We start from the raw sequence: 15,950 nt of genomic DNA on the forward strand, positions 1-15,950 counted from the left end.
AAGAACACCTAGTGTGTGTGTGTGTGTGTGTGTGTGTTTCTCAACTTGCCAAACCACGGCCACATGGATGGATTTTGCTGTTCTCCAGAATTAAAGGGAGCTGATAATTTCTCATTCAATTAGCTTATAGCACATTCTTCCCTGCTACGCTTGACATGGGACAACCGAAATGAATATGAGTACTCCACTGAGACAAGGCAATATGAATGACCGTGCTAGTTGCGAGCTAGCAAAAACCACGTGGAACATTGATATCATAATGTTAGTTGGTAATATGAATGAACTTCAGATGTGTTTCCATTTCACAGAAAGACATATTGTATAGGACATCCAAAAGTCTACCAATATAATGAAAACAAGAACAAAAATAACGGTCAATGCGTAAGCCTTCCGCACCACTGTCCCTAGCTCCCATTGGTCCCCATGAATTTTTTTATTGTGTATATGTACTGCATCTTCTATGTCCACTCTGTAGCAGATCACTGGTTTTCTGTAGCCGTTGAGCTCCCCAGGTCTATCTTCGACTTTCATTTATGATATTTGCTGCACAGATCGATCACGATGCTTTAATATCACAATTGTGATATCAGTGTTTGTCCTCCAAAACCTTCGAATACTGTGAATACACCCACCCACGGCAATCAGGACATGCAACACTGTTGAAGACTTGCAGTTCGATTTTCCACCAAATGCCGGTAATTTGAGCCTTAGATCCTCACCAAGACCAATTTGAAAGACTGAAACACTGCCAAGTAGAGAGAGAAATCAAAAAATGATAACTGAATGTCTGAGTTTGAGTTCCTCACCGAGGCCAATCTGAAACACTGCCAACAAGGTAAACAATCATAGAAGTAACAAGTGGGAGCTTTGCAGAATCACAAGCAGCACAACCTACACATGTTCAGTTCCAATGAAAAGTGTAGTGCTGTGAAACAAGACTCATAAAATATACGTATTAATAAACCTTCATTTGTAGATATATTATTACCAACCTTATTACAACTAAGTAGAGGAATACCAATGTTATACAATTTTTTAGTACTAGTATAGTTTAGTCTATATTAAAAAACTAAATTAATATGAATAAATATACTTTTGTATCATCAACCATAACCTTTTATAGTATTTTTACCTGCATACTTCCAAGTTTCAGGTGCTAGCTTCTGCTCTCACTTTGGGAATGTTTACCATAGGATAAAATGAGGCATAACAATTGCCATTTTTTATCTTTTAGATATAACAAAACTAAGACTATCCGAACAACATAGATATGCCATAGGTACAGATTGTACATTGTATTTTAATATAAACAAGTTTCCCCTTCAAAACCTCTCAGGCCATGTTCGTTTAATCCCGAGCTGAGAGGGATTGAAGGGGATTGAGGGGGATTAGATCCCCTACAAGTCAGTTGGGGATCTAATCCCCCTCAATCCCCTCCGATCCCTCCCATCTCGGGAATAACTGAACAAAGCCTGAAGGAACTTAGCTGGTACCTCACTTGGATAAATGACTTGCTTTGAAGTCTTGGTAATAAAAAAAAAAGTCAATATTAAATCAAATCCACCCAAACATCTAACTGCTACTAAGACAGAATTAAGAATTGTCACCTCATTTTCAGTTTGTCTTCTCTTATTAGTGTATAATATGATTCCAATATCAGAAATGGTATCATCATAGGTCTTGAAGAAAGTAAGATTTCCAGGAGAAACAAAATTCTAGATGACAAAAACCTTACTTTCTTCGAGACCTATTGTCGAGAATCAGAATAGCTTATAGGTACAAATGCATCAGGGGTTTAAACAGAAACATTGAGCTATTAAATTACACAAAAAAGGCAACTTGCCTTTTAAAGTTGGTATTTGATCATATATTATTAGCATTTATTCCACATTATTGAGCATCAACGGGGATCATCAATAATACATAAATCCACTTAGCACAACACTGATCGAACTTACTGCATATACATCTGCTCATCCTGATAAGTTCCAGCGCACAACTTTAAACTAAACACTATTTATATCGCTGATCAGATGTTCCCTTTAAAATTTAAAATGAAACCAATCCGTAAAGCTTATCGTGGACCCTTGAAAAGTTATAAAGCATTATTAGACATATAAAATAGTAGATTACTAGCTTAGGGAAAGAGATAAAATTTATGCGGAGAAATATAAGTACCGTTTGTACCTGAAAATCTAGCAGCAAAAGCACACAACTGTAAGGCCCCAACTGGAAGAGAGAACTGCATCTAGTTCCCCATCCATGATCCATTTAATTTCCCTTCAGGGACATCTCAAGCTGCTCCAATCTCCGGGCGAGATCGTGCTTCCCACAATGTCGAAGCCCATCAACTACAACATTAAAGGTCGGTGCCCGGGGTGTGAACCCAGCCTCACTCATCTCAACGAGGTAGTTTGCAGCCTCCACAAACCGACCACCCCTCACACACATTTTGACAAGCATCACATACACAGGCCGATTTGGTGGGTGCCCTTTCATCTTCATATCACCAAAGAAGGCGAAAGCATCTGCGAAGCGCCCTGCCTTACAAAGCGCCTTAATGATCGCTGCATAAAGGCTTGGGAATGGCCGATGACCATCCTCGACAGCCGCATAGAACAACCGGAATGCCTCCTCAATTCGGCCAACCTTGGCCACAGCTGGCAGCATCACCTTGTACGTTGAGATGTCTGGACACAGCCCTCGACTGGAAGCATCAGCAAGAAGAGCCACGGCGAAGTCCACATCTCCAGCATTGCAAAGCGCCTCAGCAAGGGAGTTGAATGTTGCAACATCCGGGAGGACGCCCTCCTTGGTCATGCGGAGGGCGAACGCCTTGGCCTCCTCCAGGCGCCCAGCACGGACGAGCCCGTCGACGAGGAGGTCACGGCCGCGTACTGGTGGGCGGAACCCGCGGCTCGCCATGTCGTCGAGGAACGCCTGCGCCTCCTGGAGCTTCCCCGCTGCGCACCAGGAGTCGACGAGGGTGCTGAACGTGACGCGGTCGGGGGCCACGCCCTTGCGCGCCATCCTCCGGAGTAGCTTGTAGGCACCGGCGAAGTTGCCGTTGGCGCAGAGCGCGTCGAGGAGAGCGTTGTAGACCTCGGTGGTCTGGGGGCAGCCAAATCGGGGTAGGCGGTTGAACACCTCGACGGCCTGGTCGGGGAGGCGGGAATGGCCGTACGAGGAGATGACGGCGGAGAAGGTGGTCGGCGAGAGGGGGAGGCCGAGGCCGCGCATGTCGGAGGCGAGGGACCATAGGTGGGGGATGAGTCGAGCGCGCGCGAGCGGGAGGAGCAGCGCGTCGAAGTGCTCGGCGGAGGCGGCGAAGGACGGCTTGGCGCGGAGCCAGGCGAGGAAGCGCGAGGCGTGGAGCGGCGCGGCAGGGGCGGCGGCGCGGATGACGCGGAGCGCGAGGTCGGGAGGGAACGGGGACGGGAGGCGGAGGCGGTTCAGCGTGCGCTCCAGGTAGAAGTCGCGCCGCACGATGGTGGAGAGGTGGTGCACCGCCGCGAAGTAGGCGTCCTTCGAGGTCGGGTGCTGCGGCTGCAGCGCACCCGCCGCGGCCGGCGGGAACTCCGGGAGCGTGGAGAGCCGGCGGAATCTGATCCCGAGCCGGCTCACGACGGCGGCGGCGGACGCCGACATGGCTCGCCTCTGCGGCAGTGCCAATGGTGTGGGGAGCCGGAGGGCAGTTCGGTTGGACTGCAGTCCATTTAGATGGGCCAAAATAGGAGCGACGAGGCGGCCGGCCTTTTCTAATGGGCCTGTAGCTACATCCGTATGGCCCATAAGAGCCCACGGTTTAGGGTTTCGGGAGCGTATAAAGGGGGCTTCAGATTGCTGTCCCGGCCGCCGTCGCGCCGTTCTTGTTCCTCGCATCGGCTTCGTAGTAGGGTTAGGGTTTGCGATTTTCCGAGATGGCGGTGCCGCTGCTGACGCAGAAGATTGTGAAGAAGCGGGTCAAGCAGTTCAAGAGACCCCACCTCGACCGCTACAAGTGCCTCAAGGTAACACTTGTAATTCTCTTGTGAATGTTGAAATGAAACCCGTAGCCTTCGTTGCAGACCGTATCTATCTGAATCTTGAATTCTAGTCGTCTCGATTGCTATTGTCATGTGCCGCTCGAGTAACTTAGTCGGGCTTTTGCTTCGATGAGTAGTTTTAGGGTATGAAATGTAGGAACGGTGTTCCTTAGACTGATCCTTAGGAGGGCAAGCGTTATGGTTATGTTCTGAATTTTATTTTATCATGATGCAGGTACTGGTCTAAAGCAACGACCCTAGTGGTTCACTCCTATATTATTGCTATGACAATGCTCTTTTGGTTAGACAGTAGCAGTTCTAAACTATGTATCCATGTATATATGAAGGAATATAAAGAGAACCGAACACTGCATGTGTAGTCAAATTCGCTTACCACAGTCCGCACTTTTCACTTTAATGAACCTTGGATGGAGAAGGGTTAGAATTTAGCTGCAAAATTTTATTCAGTTAACCCTGTTTTTATCTATCATTGTTTCATTCGCTTACCACAGTCCGCACTTTTCACTTTAATGAACCTTGGATGGAGAAGGGTTAGAATTTAGCTGCAAAATTTTATTCAGTTAACCCTGTTTTTATCTATCATTGTTTCTGAAAGAAAGGATATGATGGCTTAGTAAAAGGTCTGAGTTAGAAAACATGTTTCTTAAGTGAACATCGGGATAAAGGAAGAGGGCCCTAGCCCTTGCATAAGTATAGCAATGTGGCTCTCGCAACCTCTTCTACAGCAATTGATTCATGGTTTCATGAATTGGGTTGGATTAAAAGGCGTGGGCTTCATTCAAAGCATGAATGCTTGCCTAGACTTCTCCCAACATTTTAACCCAATGCTCACTTAAGAAAACCTTGTTTTCTAGTGATAACATCAATATGGCTGATCCTTTCTGGGAAACAACAAACAAGTTATTTTTCTGTCAGAAGTAACTTTGCTGTGGTTGCATTTTTGTTACTGTAAACTTTGTGTCACTAGATTCCACATTTAGTGTAAAAATGCAACTTTCCAGGGATTCAATCCAGTTTTCTGTGTGGTTGGTTAATTCTTGCCGATGCTTCCGTTCATTACTGCAATATATGATTCCTATCATTGTTTCCATGATTGAATATTCCATTTAGCTGTTAATATTCAACATATCTGCCTAGTTCCTTGTTTTGTCCAAACAAGTTAGTTTTTTTTTGCAACACATTCGTCCTTTGCATTGCACTGTTTGTCACAACCTTAAACAGAAAGCAAGCCTGCTTACTTTTAGCATTATATTTCAATGTCACCTAATTTTTTCCTGTTACGCTGATTCATGCTTAAAATAACTAATTTTTGCTTGTCGACATTGCAGCCAAGCTGGCGCAGGCCAAAGGGTATTGACTCCCGTGTTAGGAGGAAGTTCAAGGGATGCACCTTGATGCCCAACATTGGTTATGGTTCTGACAAGAAGACCAGGCACTACCTTCCCAACAAGTTCAAGAAGTTTGTGGTGCACAATGTCTCTGATCTGGAGTTGCTTATGATGCACAACAGGTAATGTGTTTTCACTGTAATGTGATCTTGAAGACTCTGCATTTTCAAGCTGACTTCCTTTTCGTGCCAACAGTGCTCATGTTTGATTCCAATTCTTAAATCCTCATTTATTGTGAACAGGACATACTGTGCTGAAATCGCCCACAACGTCTCTACCCGTAAGCGCAAGGAGATTGTGGAGCGTGCTGCACAGCTTGACATTGCGGTCACAAACAAGCTTGCCAGGCTTCGCAGCCAGGAGGACGAGTAGTATGCTACGAAGGTTGCAGCTCTGGTTAATTTGTTTGTAGGAAGCAGCTCTGTTGCATGCATAATTTTAATGTTACGCTGGTGTATGGACGCCCTGTAGTTCAGTGAGCTCAACATAGGACATACAGTTTGGAATGGTCTGCAGTACTTGAACCTGTCCTGTTTTGTTGTCAAGCTCGGTGGTATGCGAAACCTGTGTTCTCAGGTCGTTATTCTGGTAAATCGGTCGTTAAGTTCTGGTTCTCAGGTAGCAAGCTCAGACTGCAGGTACTATTGTGGTAGAGATATGTGTGAAGCCTTGATGAGTTTCAATTTAAGCAGATGCTGTTATCGAGCATTGCCTTAGCTATATGATGTTGGAGATGCAACTCCCTTGGTCCCAAAATATAATGCATTGTCTACACAACAAGAATTCGAATTAATCGTACTCGCGGAATGTTAGTTTTATTCAGAATCATCAGCTGGCCTCACGGCACAGCGCAGCAGCACATCCATAGTTCAGAAGACTACATCATCAACCAGTCTAGGAACATTTCCTACCCCTAATCAACGGAATGATCTTAGAAAGGGCTTCTGGTTGGAGAGGCTTGGTGTTGGGTTGTTGGGTATTGTTCAATCTGAGCTCCATCTTCGGTTCGTTTTAAAAAAAAGTTTGCTCGGTTCGGCCGTAGTGGTCGCAGGCCAGAAGCGCGCAAGAGATCTCAGCCCAGTTCACCACCAGTTTGATGGTGGGGAGTGGGATCAACTGCGGGGCCCGGTCATCCCAGGCTTGAGTCACGGCCGTTCGTATCGGCCTGAAACGCTCCGCCTCGGACACCACCAGGACGAAGAAGGCGAGAGGAATCTGCCGCTCGTCGCCTAGGAAGGCAATTCATTCGCCAAACTTGTTGCGGAAGCCACTCACGTACAGGTTGTCGGGCCTCACGGCGAGGGTTTGTCCTTGAGGAGCACATGGAACCGGAATGCCGGGGTGAACCCCGGAGTCTGCTCCGCGAGCACCGGATGGCCGTCGATCCGGTAGTACTGGAGGTGCCGTTGACGTGGTCGCTGAACGCGTCCATGAACGCGTCGAAGGTGACCTGGTAGATTGGCCCGCGTGCGGGCGGCAAGCACAAGCAGTAATTATTAGTTCCCCGGCCCTAAAAAAAATGCAGATGGATCGAGCGAGGCAGTAGCTATCCAAGCAATACCAGGTGCAGCGATATCAGAGCATTTTAGTGATCATCGGCATGCATGCAGAAAGATTTGACTCTAGCTAGTGGACATGATGAGCATTTCTACAACAGTGCAGTGGACGAGATCAACATTATGTTCTTGGTAGCACAGATAAGAGAATGTTGACGAAAGGATGATGATGATGCAGGAACGGGAAGCTAATTCAGAGAGAGCGAAGGAATCGAATGGCCAGCAGGGGCGCCATGACACCCACCAGTCTCTTCGACGTCGTGAGTGATCTGGACTAGTGTCTGATCCCAGTCTCTGATGCATGCGCTCGTCTCGCCTCGCCAGTCGCCAGTATATACAGACTAGCTACCAGTAGCACAGCAGATCCTTTCTCTAGAACATCGTTATTATAGATATAGGTCTATTTTGGATCCAAATTGACGCCCATGTATTTGCTCAATTATTGTATTTCTCTAAGCTATGATGCATCGTTATTTGCTCAATTCCTACAGTTGATTCTCTGAACTATGATGCGATGTTACTATAGATATAGGTCTATTTTGGATCCAAATTGACGCCCATGGGCCATGGGATTCAAATTCCAGATGGATTCGTCCTATCTGGTGACATTTACAAATTCGGCATGGCTTCTTGGACGTACATTGACTGATTCCACATCGCAGCCGGTCTTGCTTGACTTTTGTGATTTGCACAATGTCCCAGTAAGCAACAGTGCTGTTTTCCTTCTAATGTTTGCCTTTCCTTCTTCTTTACCCTTTGCCCTTTGCCTGCAACAGAGATGATTGTGTATTGGAATTGGAAGCGTTAAATAGATTAGGAAAAATAGACGGTTTAGTCCCTCAACTTTGAGTCGAGGGTCAAGTTCATCCCTCAACTTTCGTTTTTGATCAAACTCATCCTTATGCTGATATATACTCTATCATAATATAAGATTTATGCAAAAAGTCATCTTTGCCCTTAGCTCCTTCCCCTTCTAAATTTATATAAGAGCTGAGCATCACAAGTGTTTAATTTGGAACATAGAATTTTATTTACCCATGCATTGAATTGTATTGCGGACGCATGGAGAGTAAAATTAAATCTACTTATAACTACTTACCACCATATAAAATGTTGCGGAAAGTTGAGCGAACAATGACACAAACACTAGAAATTGAGGAGGGGAAAAAGGAACCAAGGGTAGAAAAGATTTTTTGCATTTATCTCATGTTATTATGGAGTATAATATCAGCACAACGACGAATTTGACCTCAAAACAAAAGTTGAGGGACTATATTGGCCAATTTGAAAGTTGAAGGACGAAATTGACCCTCGAGATAAAGTTGAGGGACCAAAATGCCTATTTGCCAATAGATTACTCATATGAATAGACAGATAGAAAAGAAAAAGAAAAAAAGCAGCAGCACAGAAATGATAAAAGGAAGACATCATAGACCAGGAAACAAAAAAAGTTCAACAGTAGTAGATTAAACTTCAAATTCTAAGTCCTAAGCAAATGAATGTTACTATGTGCAGTCTACTGCAGGTATTAGTGTTAGGCAGTAGGATTTGGGCGAGGTGAGGAGAACCTCAGGAGAAGCCGAGAAGGGTAACTGCAATAGCGCATACATAGGGAGTTAGGGACAGAGGGGTTACAGGGTTTAGGGCTTGATAATTGGGATATGTGAGTGGATCTGTGCTTAAGTGCGAAATACAGGGGGTGCCCAAATGTCAAATTTCATGAGTCAATGGGCAAAATAGGAATATGTTGTGGTGGAAGTCTGGAAGGCTGGAACAACCATGTCCATTTGCCAGACTAGCAGGATCTTGCACAGATTATCACAGGCAACGGAATAAGAACATATACTATACCAGTAGATAATCAGGAAAGTAACCCAAATTTATATCCCTGCTAAACAATAGGAAAGCACATAAAGCCAAACATTAACACGTGGACATTACAAAGGCAAGTAAAAACTCAAGGATTTGGATCAAAATTACTGGTTACCAAACAGGCCCAAAGTGTGATCAAAACAATGACGATGTTACATGTACAAATGACAAGTAACCTTCAGCTGATAGCAACCTTTTTCTTGAGCACACACAGAGCTAATACCAAATGAAAATAACATAGTGTAACTGAATCAAGAAGGAAAAAGGCACCATCTTACAGAAGTATATCAACATTTAATGGATTGGGTGGAAAATTAAGAATTGGATTGCTGTAGGAAACAAGCGATTGTAAACAACACTGCAACTAACATACTGAAAATCCTGGAGTCTCTGCAGATCTAGGCAGATTTTGCTGGTTGGGAGTGATGGAGCATATATTGTACTCTGAAAGACTGGGGAATAGAATAACAGTTGTTTGCAGGATTAACAAGCCCAACCTAGTTCACTATGTATTGGTACTGAAAACAAAGGATGATTGAGTAGGAGTGTAGGACTAGCCTCTTGCTCTTTAAACTTCACCAAACCAGCCTTTCAGATTCCTTCCAAATACTAGCCCACTGTTCCTACAAGCCCGTAATGCAGAATTGATTAGCTAGCCCAAAGGAAATTGAAATTAGGGGAGACAGTGTAGGCAAAAAAAGGGTAAATACCATCGATTACGAATGCAACAATTGTAGATAAGGTTGATGAGGCTACAAGGACCCGGTGCAGGACCATAAATGCTGCAGTTATCGGTTGCCGGCGACCAGGTGCCACTAATGAGGTGGTACTGCACAAGACTGTGTTCTGTTGGTTCAAAGCAGATGACATTGTCACCTCATAGTGGTAGGCAGTGCTTTAGAGGCGACACTCAAGCTCCTTTCTGAGATAAACAAGGTATTGCCTCCTATGCTTGTTATCGGGATACACCTTTGCAGGACAAGATCGGCGAGCTTGAAAACTACAATTTGCGACATGTAGAAATCTTTGTGGCCAAGCAGCAGGATCTCCGAGTCACACTCTACCGGATAGATAGGCATGATGAGGTTGCCTTCAGGGACTGTGGCAATCAACTTTGGCGGGTGACGGACATAATCTGAGCCCACCCCATCCTTTACAGGTGGGTCAATCTGGAAAATCTCGAAGACGGTGCTGTATAGGACATAACACGACATGTACAGTTTGCCTTGGAATGACACAGGTGGAGGACATCCATGCTGGTACTTCCAGCTTGACAGAGTCCATTGCTGATCCAGGGTGGTAGCAAAGGCTACATGGTGTACCTCATGAAGTGCAAGCATGACAGTGATGGCTTCGGAGCTGAAGGAAGCAGAAGCAGAGACGATCCCCGCAAGCCTTCTGATCCTGTATGGCACGGGGCAGTTATAAAGCAGCGGGGCGAGCTGCGGGAGGAGGTTCGACAGTGGTGGGAGCTCAGCGATGTCGCCGGTGAAAGGGTGGAGGAGGCGGACGGCGCTGTCCTCCTCCCGCAGCAGGAGGAGGAGGCCGTCGACCGAATCGATGGCGCAGTGGTCGCTGAAGAGCGGGAGCTGGGCGCGAACCAAGGTCCCCAGGTCGAGGTTGAGGAAGCGGATGTACCCGCGCAGGCCGGGGTGGCCGGGGTGGAGGCCATGGCCCTCGGGAAGCATCATCCAGCGGCGCGGGTGGACGCGGGTCGGCGACGCCGCGGCCGCGAGGGCAGGCGGCGCCGGACCGCCAGCCCGTGCAGACGGCCCGGAAGCGGACGTAGTCCAGCAGGTCGCCGGCCAGCACGCGCGACGCGACGAGGCGGACCAGGTCTCCGGGCAGCGACGCCCAGCGATCGGCGACGGGGGCGCCGGAGGTGGCATCTTGACCGCCGCCCTGACTTGCCAACCCGATTGGCAGCGGGCGCGGCGTTTCCGGCCCCGACGCGCCGCGATGAGCGGCGGCGGCAGCGGAGAGACGGACGCGGCGCGATCTGGCGGAGGTGGTGCAGGAGGGTTGGCGGCGGCGGTAGGCGCCGGCAGAGGGGATCGAATCGGCGGGATGGGGAATGCGGAGGGGAATTGATGATGTGAATCGGCGGGAGGCGGGAGCGGATGGGATGGGCGAGTCCCGGTGCGCGTCAGCGACTCAGCGTCACGGGCTGACTCACGGCTCGTCGGTGTCCCGGAATGGGAATTTGTGATTTTCTTGTGCAGGATACGTGACGTTGCTGCTCGGTTTCTCTACTACTAATAAACGCTCAAGGGCTCGTTCGGTTGCTTTGGTTTTGTTCCTGTCCAGGAACCGTTCAGGGACAGGATTTAGTGAATCCCCCTCCTTCACTCAATCCTGATCTGGTTCAAATCCTGTCATGGAACCATTCCATTCCCTAAAACTGTGTTCAGCTGGACTGGAAGTTACACAGGAGTATGCATGTCTGATAGAAGAAGAAAAACTTGTTTAGGTGAAAGAAACAGAGTACACAATCACAATGCTGAGCAAAACGGAAATTCACAACCACTACATCAACTACAACGTTCGACGAAAAAGAGAAAATCCCCATGCTACTACAGACTACTATAATTGCTGCTAAAGAACACGGGCTAGAGAGTACATAGCTTCCGGCCCAAGTGTGTGTTCGTTTCACCCCTCTAAAACCCGAAACATCTAAATTTTAGAGGTCCGGCACCGAACAGCCCTATAATTCAGCCTCTAATAAGACTGCGATTCATTAGAGGGGGGGAGCACTCTAAAGATTTTAGAGTGCTCTAATGGCAAACGAACACACCAAACTTGAGACATCTCCTATCCACAACACTTTCCATCCCTGCAAATACCAGTAACAGCTGGTTATGGAGAATTTTGAAATTTCTTCAACTATCGGACAAGTAATATGAAAGCATAATGATTCATACAATATGGAGATAGAACTATAAATTGATCTTTTGTTTTAAAATATTGATTAGGAAAAGAATGGCAGACAACTTGCAACCGCAATCATCATTTTAATAATCATGAAGATATTGGACACTATTTGCAACCGCAATACGGCTCTAAGTTGAACTGCTAGCAGAATTACAGTTGTATCAATCATTGCAATATTTGAACCTGTAAATATTCAGACCAACCTTTGCTCAAACGTACTAGCAGTTAACAAGCTACAAGAGCTCACAGGACAAATCAATAATGCTTAGCAAAACTTCGTACCGATTGGCACTAGGATTTGTCTAACAGCTTCTGAAAGAGTTAGCCAAGCAATCTTCTCGAGTTAATAAAAATTGCAGTGGCAATCTCCACTGACAGAGTTAATAAAAATAGACATGCAGCTACTCCTTTTTCTCCCTTTTCGCTTGCATTTCTGCTTATGCAAAATTGAAGCAAGGAAGCTAGCAGCTACTCTGATTGCTGATATTGGTCAGATTCACACAATTAAGTGTGTCCAGTCAGGTAATGATAGTGAGAATAATACATTCACAGGTAATGACTTTCTGGACAGAAGTGCCAATTAGAACTAATTCCAAAATCAGCACTTTGGAGAGCAGTTAGAAAGGAAGAGGAGCAATTCCAGCATGATGGTGCAGGATCAGGAATTGGAGGATCAACCACTCCTGCAATGCACAAATCAATAAACAAGCTAATCAGCGCGAAACAATTCCCCTGTTTCTTCAGGTATAAATTTGCTTGGATTGCTCTCATCCAATACAGCACAGACGACAGAGCATTCAAAGATTGTCCGGCATCAAACAATCCAAAAGAAAAGAAGATGAGCGAGCCCGCGACCGTGATCCACATGGACGGCGTCAAGGCCGCGGCGTCGTCATCCTACGCCACCGCTCTGACGACGACTGGTGATGCTGCAACAGAAGGAGGCGACAGCAGGAAGGGTCGTGAGCTCCCGCTGATCCTGCGGTTCGACGGCGGTGGGTTCCGCTCCGACGACGAGTGGCGAGCCAAGAAGGGTGCGAGTCTGTGAGATCGATCGGAAGGACAGGCCATGGGGCGCGGGAAGGTGGTGCTGCAGCGGATCGAGACTAAGATCTTGTTCTCCAAGCGCCGGAACGGCCTGCTCAAGAAGGCGTACGAGCTCTCCATCCTCTGCGACGCCGAGGTCTCGCTCGTCCTCTTCTCCCACGTTGGCCGCCGTTGAGGGGAAGCAAGGAGGGCGGCGCTTACCGGGAGAGGGGAAGGAAGAGAGGGCGGCGGAGGGGTCGCCGTCGGGACTGTGCTGCGCTGGCACGCCGTCATCTCGCGCCGCCGCCTCGTCACCTCATGCCGCCAGCTCTCCCCCGCGTGTTGGATTGGCTCCGGAGGGAAAGGGGTGGGGATTCATTCCAGGGGGGAGACCAAGCCGGGCCAGACTTCTTTTAAGATCGGGCAAAAATGAATATACCTTTCAAAGTTAGCCAGCATTAAAAACAGACAGGAGCAAAACACCCGGAATGAGCCAGCGGAACAGCCGTTCCGGCCTAACCGAACGGGTCTAAGGGAGAAAAATTTTTGGTGAAGCCCCCTGCCACCTGCGATTTGGGTCTGCCGTTCGCAGGTGATCTGCGATTCGGACGCCACCCGCCGGGCCGCTGCCATCCTCTCCAAACCTTGTGACGTCGTTGTCCACCGCGCTGACGTCCATACCGCGATCGCCGAAGTCCACGCGCGACTGCACCTGCACCGGACTGAGGGCGTGATTGGTTTCCTTCCCAGCCGAGCCTGGCTGTACCAGGAACCAGGCCCCCGAGGGCCACGCTGAATCTATGCAAGAACAGTGTGTTTGGTTGCCTGCTTTTGTACAACCAGCCCGTGCTAGCAGCTATTTGGTTGCATGTATGTAAAAAAACTTTTAACGTGCAGATGTAGGTAAGTTTGATTGGTTGCCTGGTTACAGGAAGGTGCAGTCACCTCTTGCATGCAGTGGTGATATTACCACCATCCAGATGAGCTATGGAGGCTAAATAACAGCAACTTTCCAACCAATATTACATCATTTCCAAACTAAAATTACAATAACTAGATTCTAAACTAATATTATTGTTCCTCTTTGGCTCAGCCTAACAAAAGAAAAATTACATGAAAATCCACCATGGATTTTTCTCTGGTCCAGTGACCCTTGTAACATTTCATATATGTCTTAACATCACAAATACATTGGCTGAGAGTTAAATTGAAAACAGCACAAGGAAGAAGTGAAGGGAGGTAGATCTACGGTCCTGCATAAAAAAGAATAAAGATGATGTTTACTATCTGGAACTGCAAAGATGGCAAATAATAAGAATAAATCAAAATTCTACGTACTAAGAACTAGATCTTTTACCTTAAAATAAGTCAACAACTCAGATCCACCCGATTGCTGCAGATTTGAGAAGGGAAAGTGAGGCGTGGCATGAGATCTGCATCAAATCTTAAGGTAAATAAACAGTGGAAGGTGAGGAAAATGGATGGGCGAAAGGATAAATCACTAGCCTACGCAGAGATCTAGAAACTCCCTACTGCAAAATAAAAATAGGATAGACGAGAGGATAGAGCCTGTAGCCAATCCACGATGAGTAGAAGGAAACTGAGAAGAGGAGAAGAAGATAACAGAGAGAAGAGATGAGGAAGATAAAGGAGAGCTCACCTGGCGGAGAAAGCAGGGAATGGGGAGAGAGCGCTGGCGGTGGGGGTGAGGATAAGGCCAATCGGTGGCGCGAAACGAGGACAGTAACTCAAACTATTCCCGCGTGTATGCGCTCAGCCGCAAGCACGCTCGCGAGTTGCACCGTGCCAGCTAGGCTCTAGGGAAACGCCCGAAAAATCTGTATCCCGCGAGCGAGGCTCGGGAGCGCGTTTTGCATCCCGAGGGCCTAGCTCAATAGCCGGTCTAGGCAACCAATCGTGACGAGGTTGCACTCCACGGGCCTGGTTGGGCTGAATGCAGTCATCCAATCACTATTGATGATGCAGTACTGATGCAACATGTAATTGTGAGACGCAGCACGTACTGACGATGCAGATGTGTAATGGAGATGTCTGAATAAACATATGCCTTATGGCCATCACATGCAGTCACTTTGAGTTGTATTTAATTTCTTACCTAGCATCAGATAGAGAATTCTCCTGTATGAAACTAGAGCCTAATCTATTTGCCAGGTTCATTCCACGTACATTTTCCTAATCTATTAGTCAGGTTTCAGTTTGTAGATTAGAAAGCATCCAGCTGATTTACTACATTTGTGCCGTGTTTCCATTTATTCTCATAACTTGTGTGTGGCATTTGCAGCTCTTGGCAAGGTTTAAGAATGCACACCACAAGCAAATATTGGAGGAGCTACTACTACTGTAAGTTAATCCCTGGTTCTTTTGGATAATTTATTTATGTCTTCTAACTTCAACAGTTAAAATAAGATAAATTTAACTAGGCACTCTTCTTGTTATTTGCAGCCATATGTATGAAACAAAAATATATATTCAGTTTCTTTAACTGCTTTCATTTAATTCATGCAGAAATTATGAAACTAGGTTCTTAGTGCATAATTTTGGAAAGCAGATAAAATAAACTATCCATTAGGTGCTTGTGAGCAGTTTTTTTCAATTCAAAGTGCAAGACTGATTTATTTTCCATGTGATAAAGCTTTCGTGCTCATTTTAATTATTACTTGTGGTGGCACTCATAGGGAAAGGAAGACTTGAATTCTTACTCTGAATTAAAAAAATAGAGACCAAATTAATATCTTTTTCCAGCTTCTTTGTTCAGCTAAGCAAAAGTAGAAGGTGCAATTGATATTATCGTTTTAGTTGCCATGTCTGAATTGGATATCCTGATGTACTTAGATTTGTTAAATTTAAAAACTATTATTTATATGATTGCATGTGGATATTAATAAAGACTAAAAAATTATATTCTTATGATGTTATATATCTACTATTATGAAACTATATTTTATTATCCGTAGCAACGCACGGGCATGAATCTAGTTCATGTAGAATTTATTTCTTTGTGTTGTACTGTGCCCGTCCAACACGCCTTTCAACTTTCCAAGTGTCCACATGCAGCAGGAGAAAAACAACTTCTTTATTTGAAAGATGGGCATAGGATTCATTAATCGGTG

The 15,950-nt window shown here is 46.2% G+C and overlaps 2 protein-coding genes, 1 long non-coding RNA gene and 1 pseudogene across 5 annotated transcripts; 1 reads left to right on the plus strand and 3 right to left on the minus strand.

Annotated features, from left to right (window-relative positions):
- Positions 1-203: 203 nt before the first annotated feature.
- LOC112896328 (pentatricopeptide repeat-containing protein At5g18390, mitochondrial-like) lies at positions 204-3,745 on the minus strand. Of its 3 annotated transcripts, none has more exons than XM_025964270.1 (3): positions 2,188-3,745; positions 1,959-2,086; positions 204-824 (listed from the first exon to the last, which is right to left on the minus strand). In XM_025964270.1, exon 1 carries the CDS (start codon positions 3,646-3,648, stop codon positions 2,272-2,274), a length of 1,377 nt encoding a protein of 458 aa, XP_025820055.1. In that variant the 5' UTR covers positions 3,649-3,745; the 3' UTR covers positions 204-824; positions 1,959-2,086; positions 2,188-2,271. The 3 variants fall into 3 exon arrangements, with proteins under 3 accessions (XP_025820055.1, XP_025820056.1, XP_025820054.1); XM_025964271.1 differs by lacking the exon at positions 1,959-2,086 and having other exon boundaries at positions 204-543; positions 633-745; positions 2,188-3,744; XM_025964269.1 differs by lacking the exon at positions 1,959-2,086 and having other exon boundaries at positions 204-745; positions 2,188-3,744.
- A 96-nt stretch (positions 3,746-3,841) lies between these two features.
- Positions 3,842-6,150, plus strand: LOC112896329 (60S ribosomal protein L32-1-like). The gene is made up of 3 exons (XM_025964272.1): positions 3,842-4,010; positions 5,375-5,556; positions 5,677-6,150. Exons 1-3 carry the CDS (start codon positions 3,921-3,923, stop codon positions 5,804-5,806), a joined length of 402 nt encoding a protein of 133 aa, XP_025820057.1. The 5' UTR covers positions 3,842-3,920; the 3' UTR covers positions 5,807-6,150.
- A 1,274-nt stretch (positions 6,151-7,424) lies between these two features.
- On the minus strand, positions 7,425-10,923 carry LOC112898364 (annotated as a pseudogene).
- Positions 10,924-11,306: 383 nt separating this feature from the next.
- Positions 11,307-13,373, minus strand: LOC112896330. The gene is made up of 2 exons (XR_003229424.1): positions 13,042-13,373; positions 11,307-11,695 (listed from the first exon to the last, which is right to left on the minus strand). It is a non-coding gene; the product is annotated as an uncharacterized LOC112896330 (long non-coding RNA).
- Between the last annotated feature and the right edge of the window lie 2,577 nt (positions 13,374-15,950).

This window comes from Panicum hallii, chromosome 6, assembly GCF_002211085.1.
Source record: "Panicum hallii strain FIL2 chromosome 6, PHallii_v3.1, whole genome shotgun sequence".
Taxonomy (NCBI): domain Eukaryota; kingdom Viridiplantae; phylum Streptophyta; class Magnoliopsida; order Poales; family Poaceae; genus Panicum; species Panicum hallii.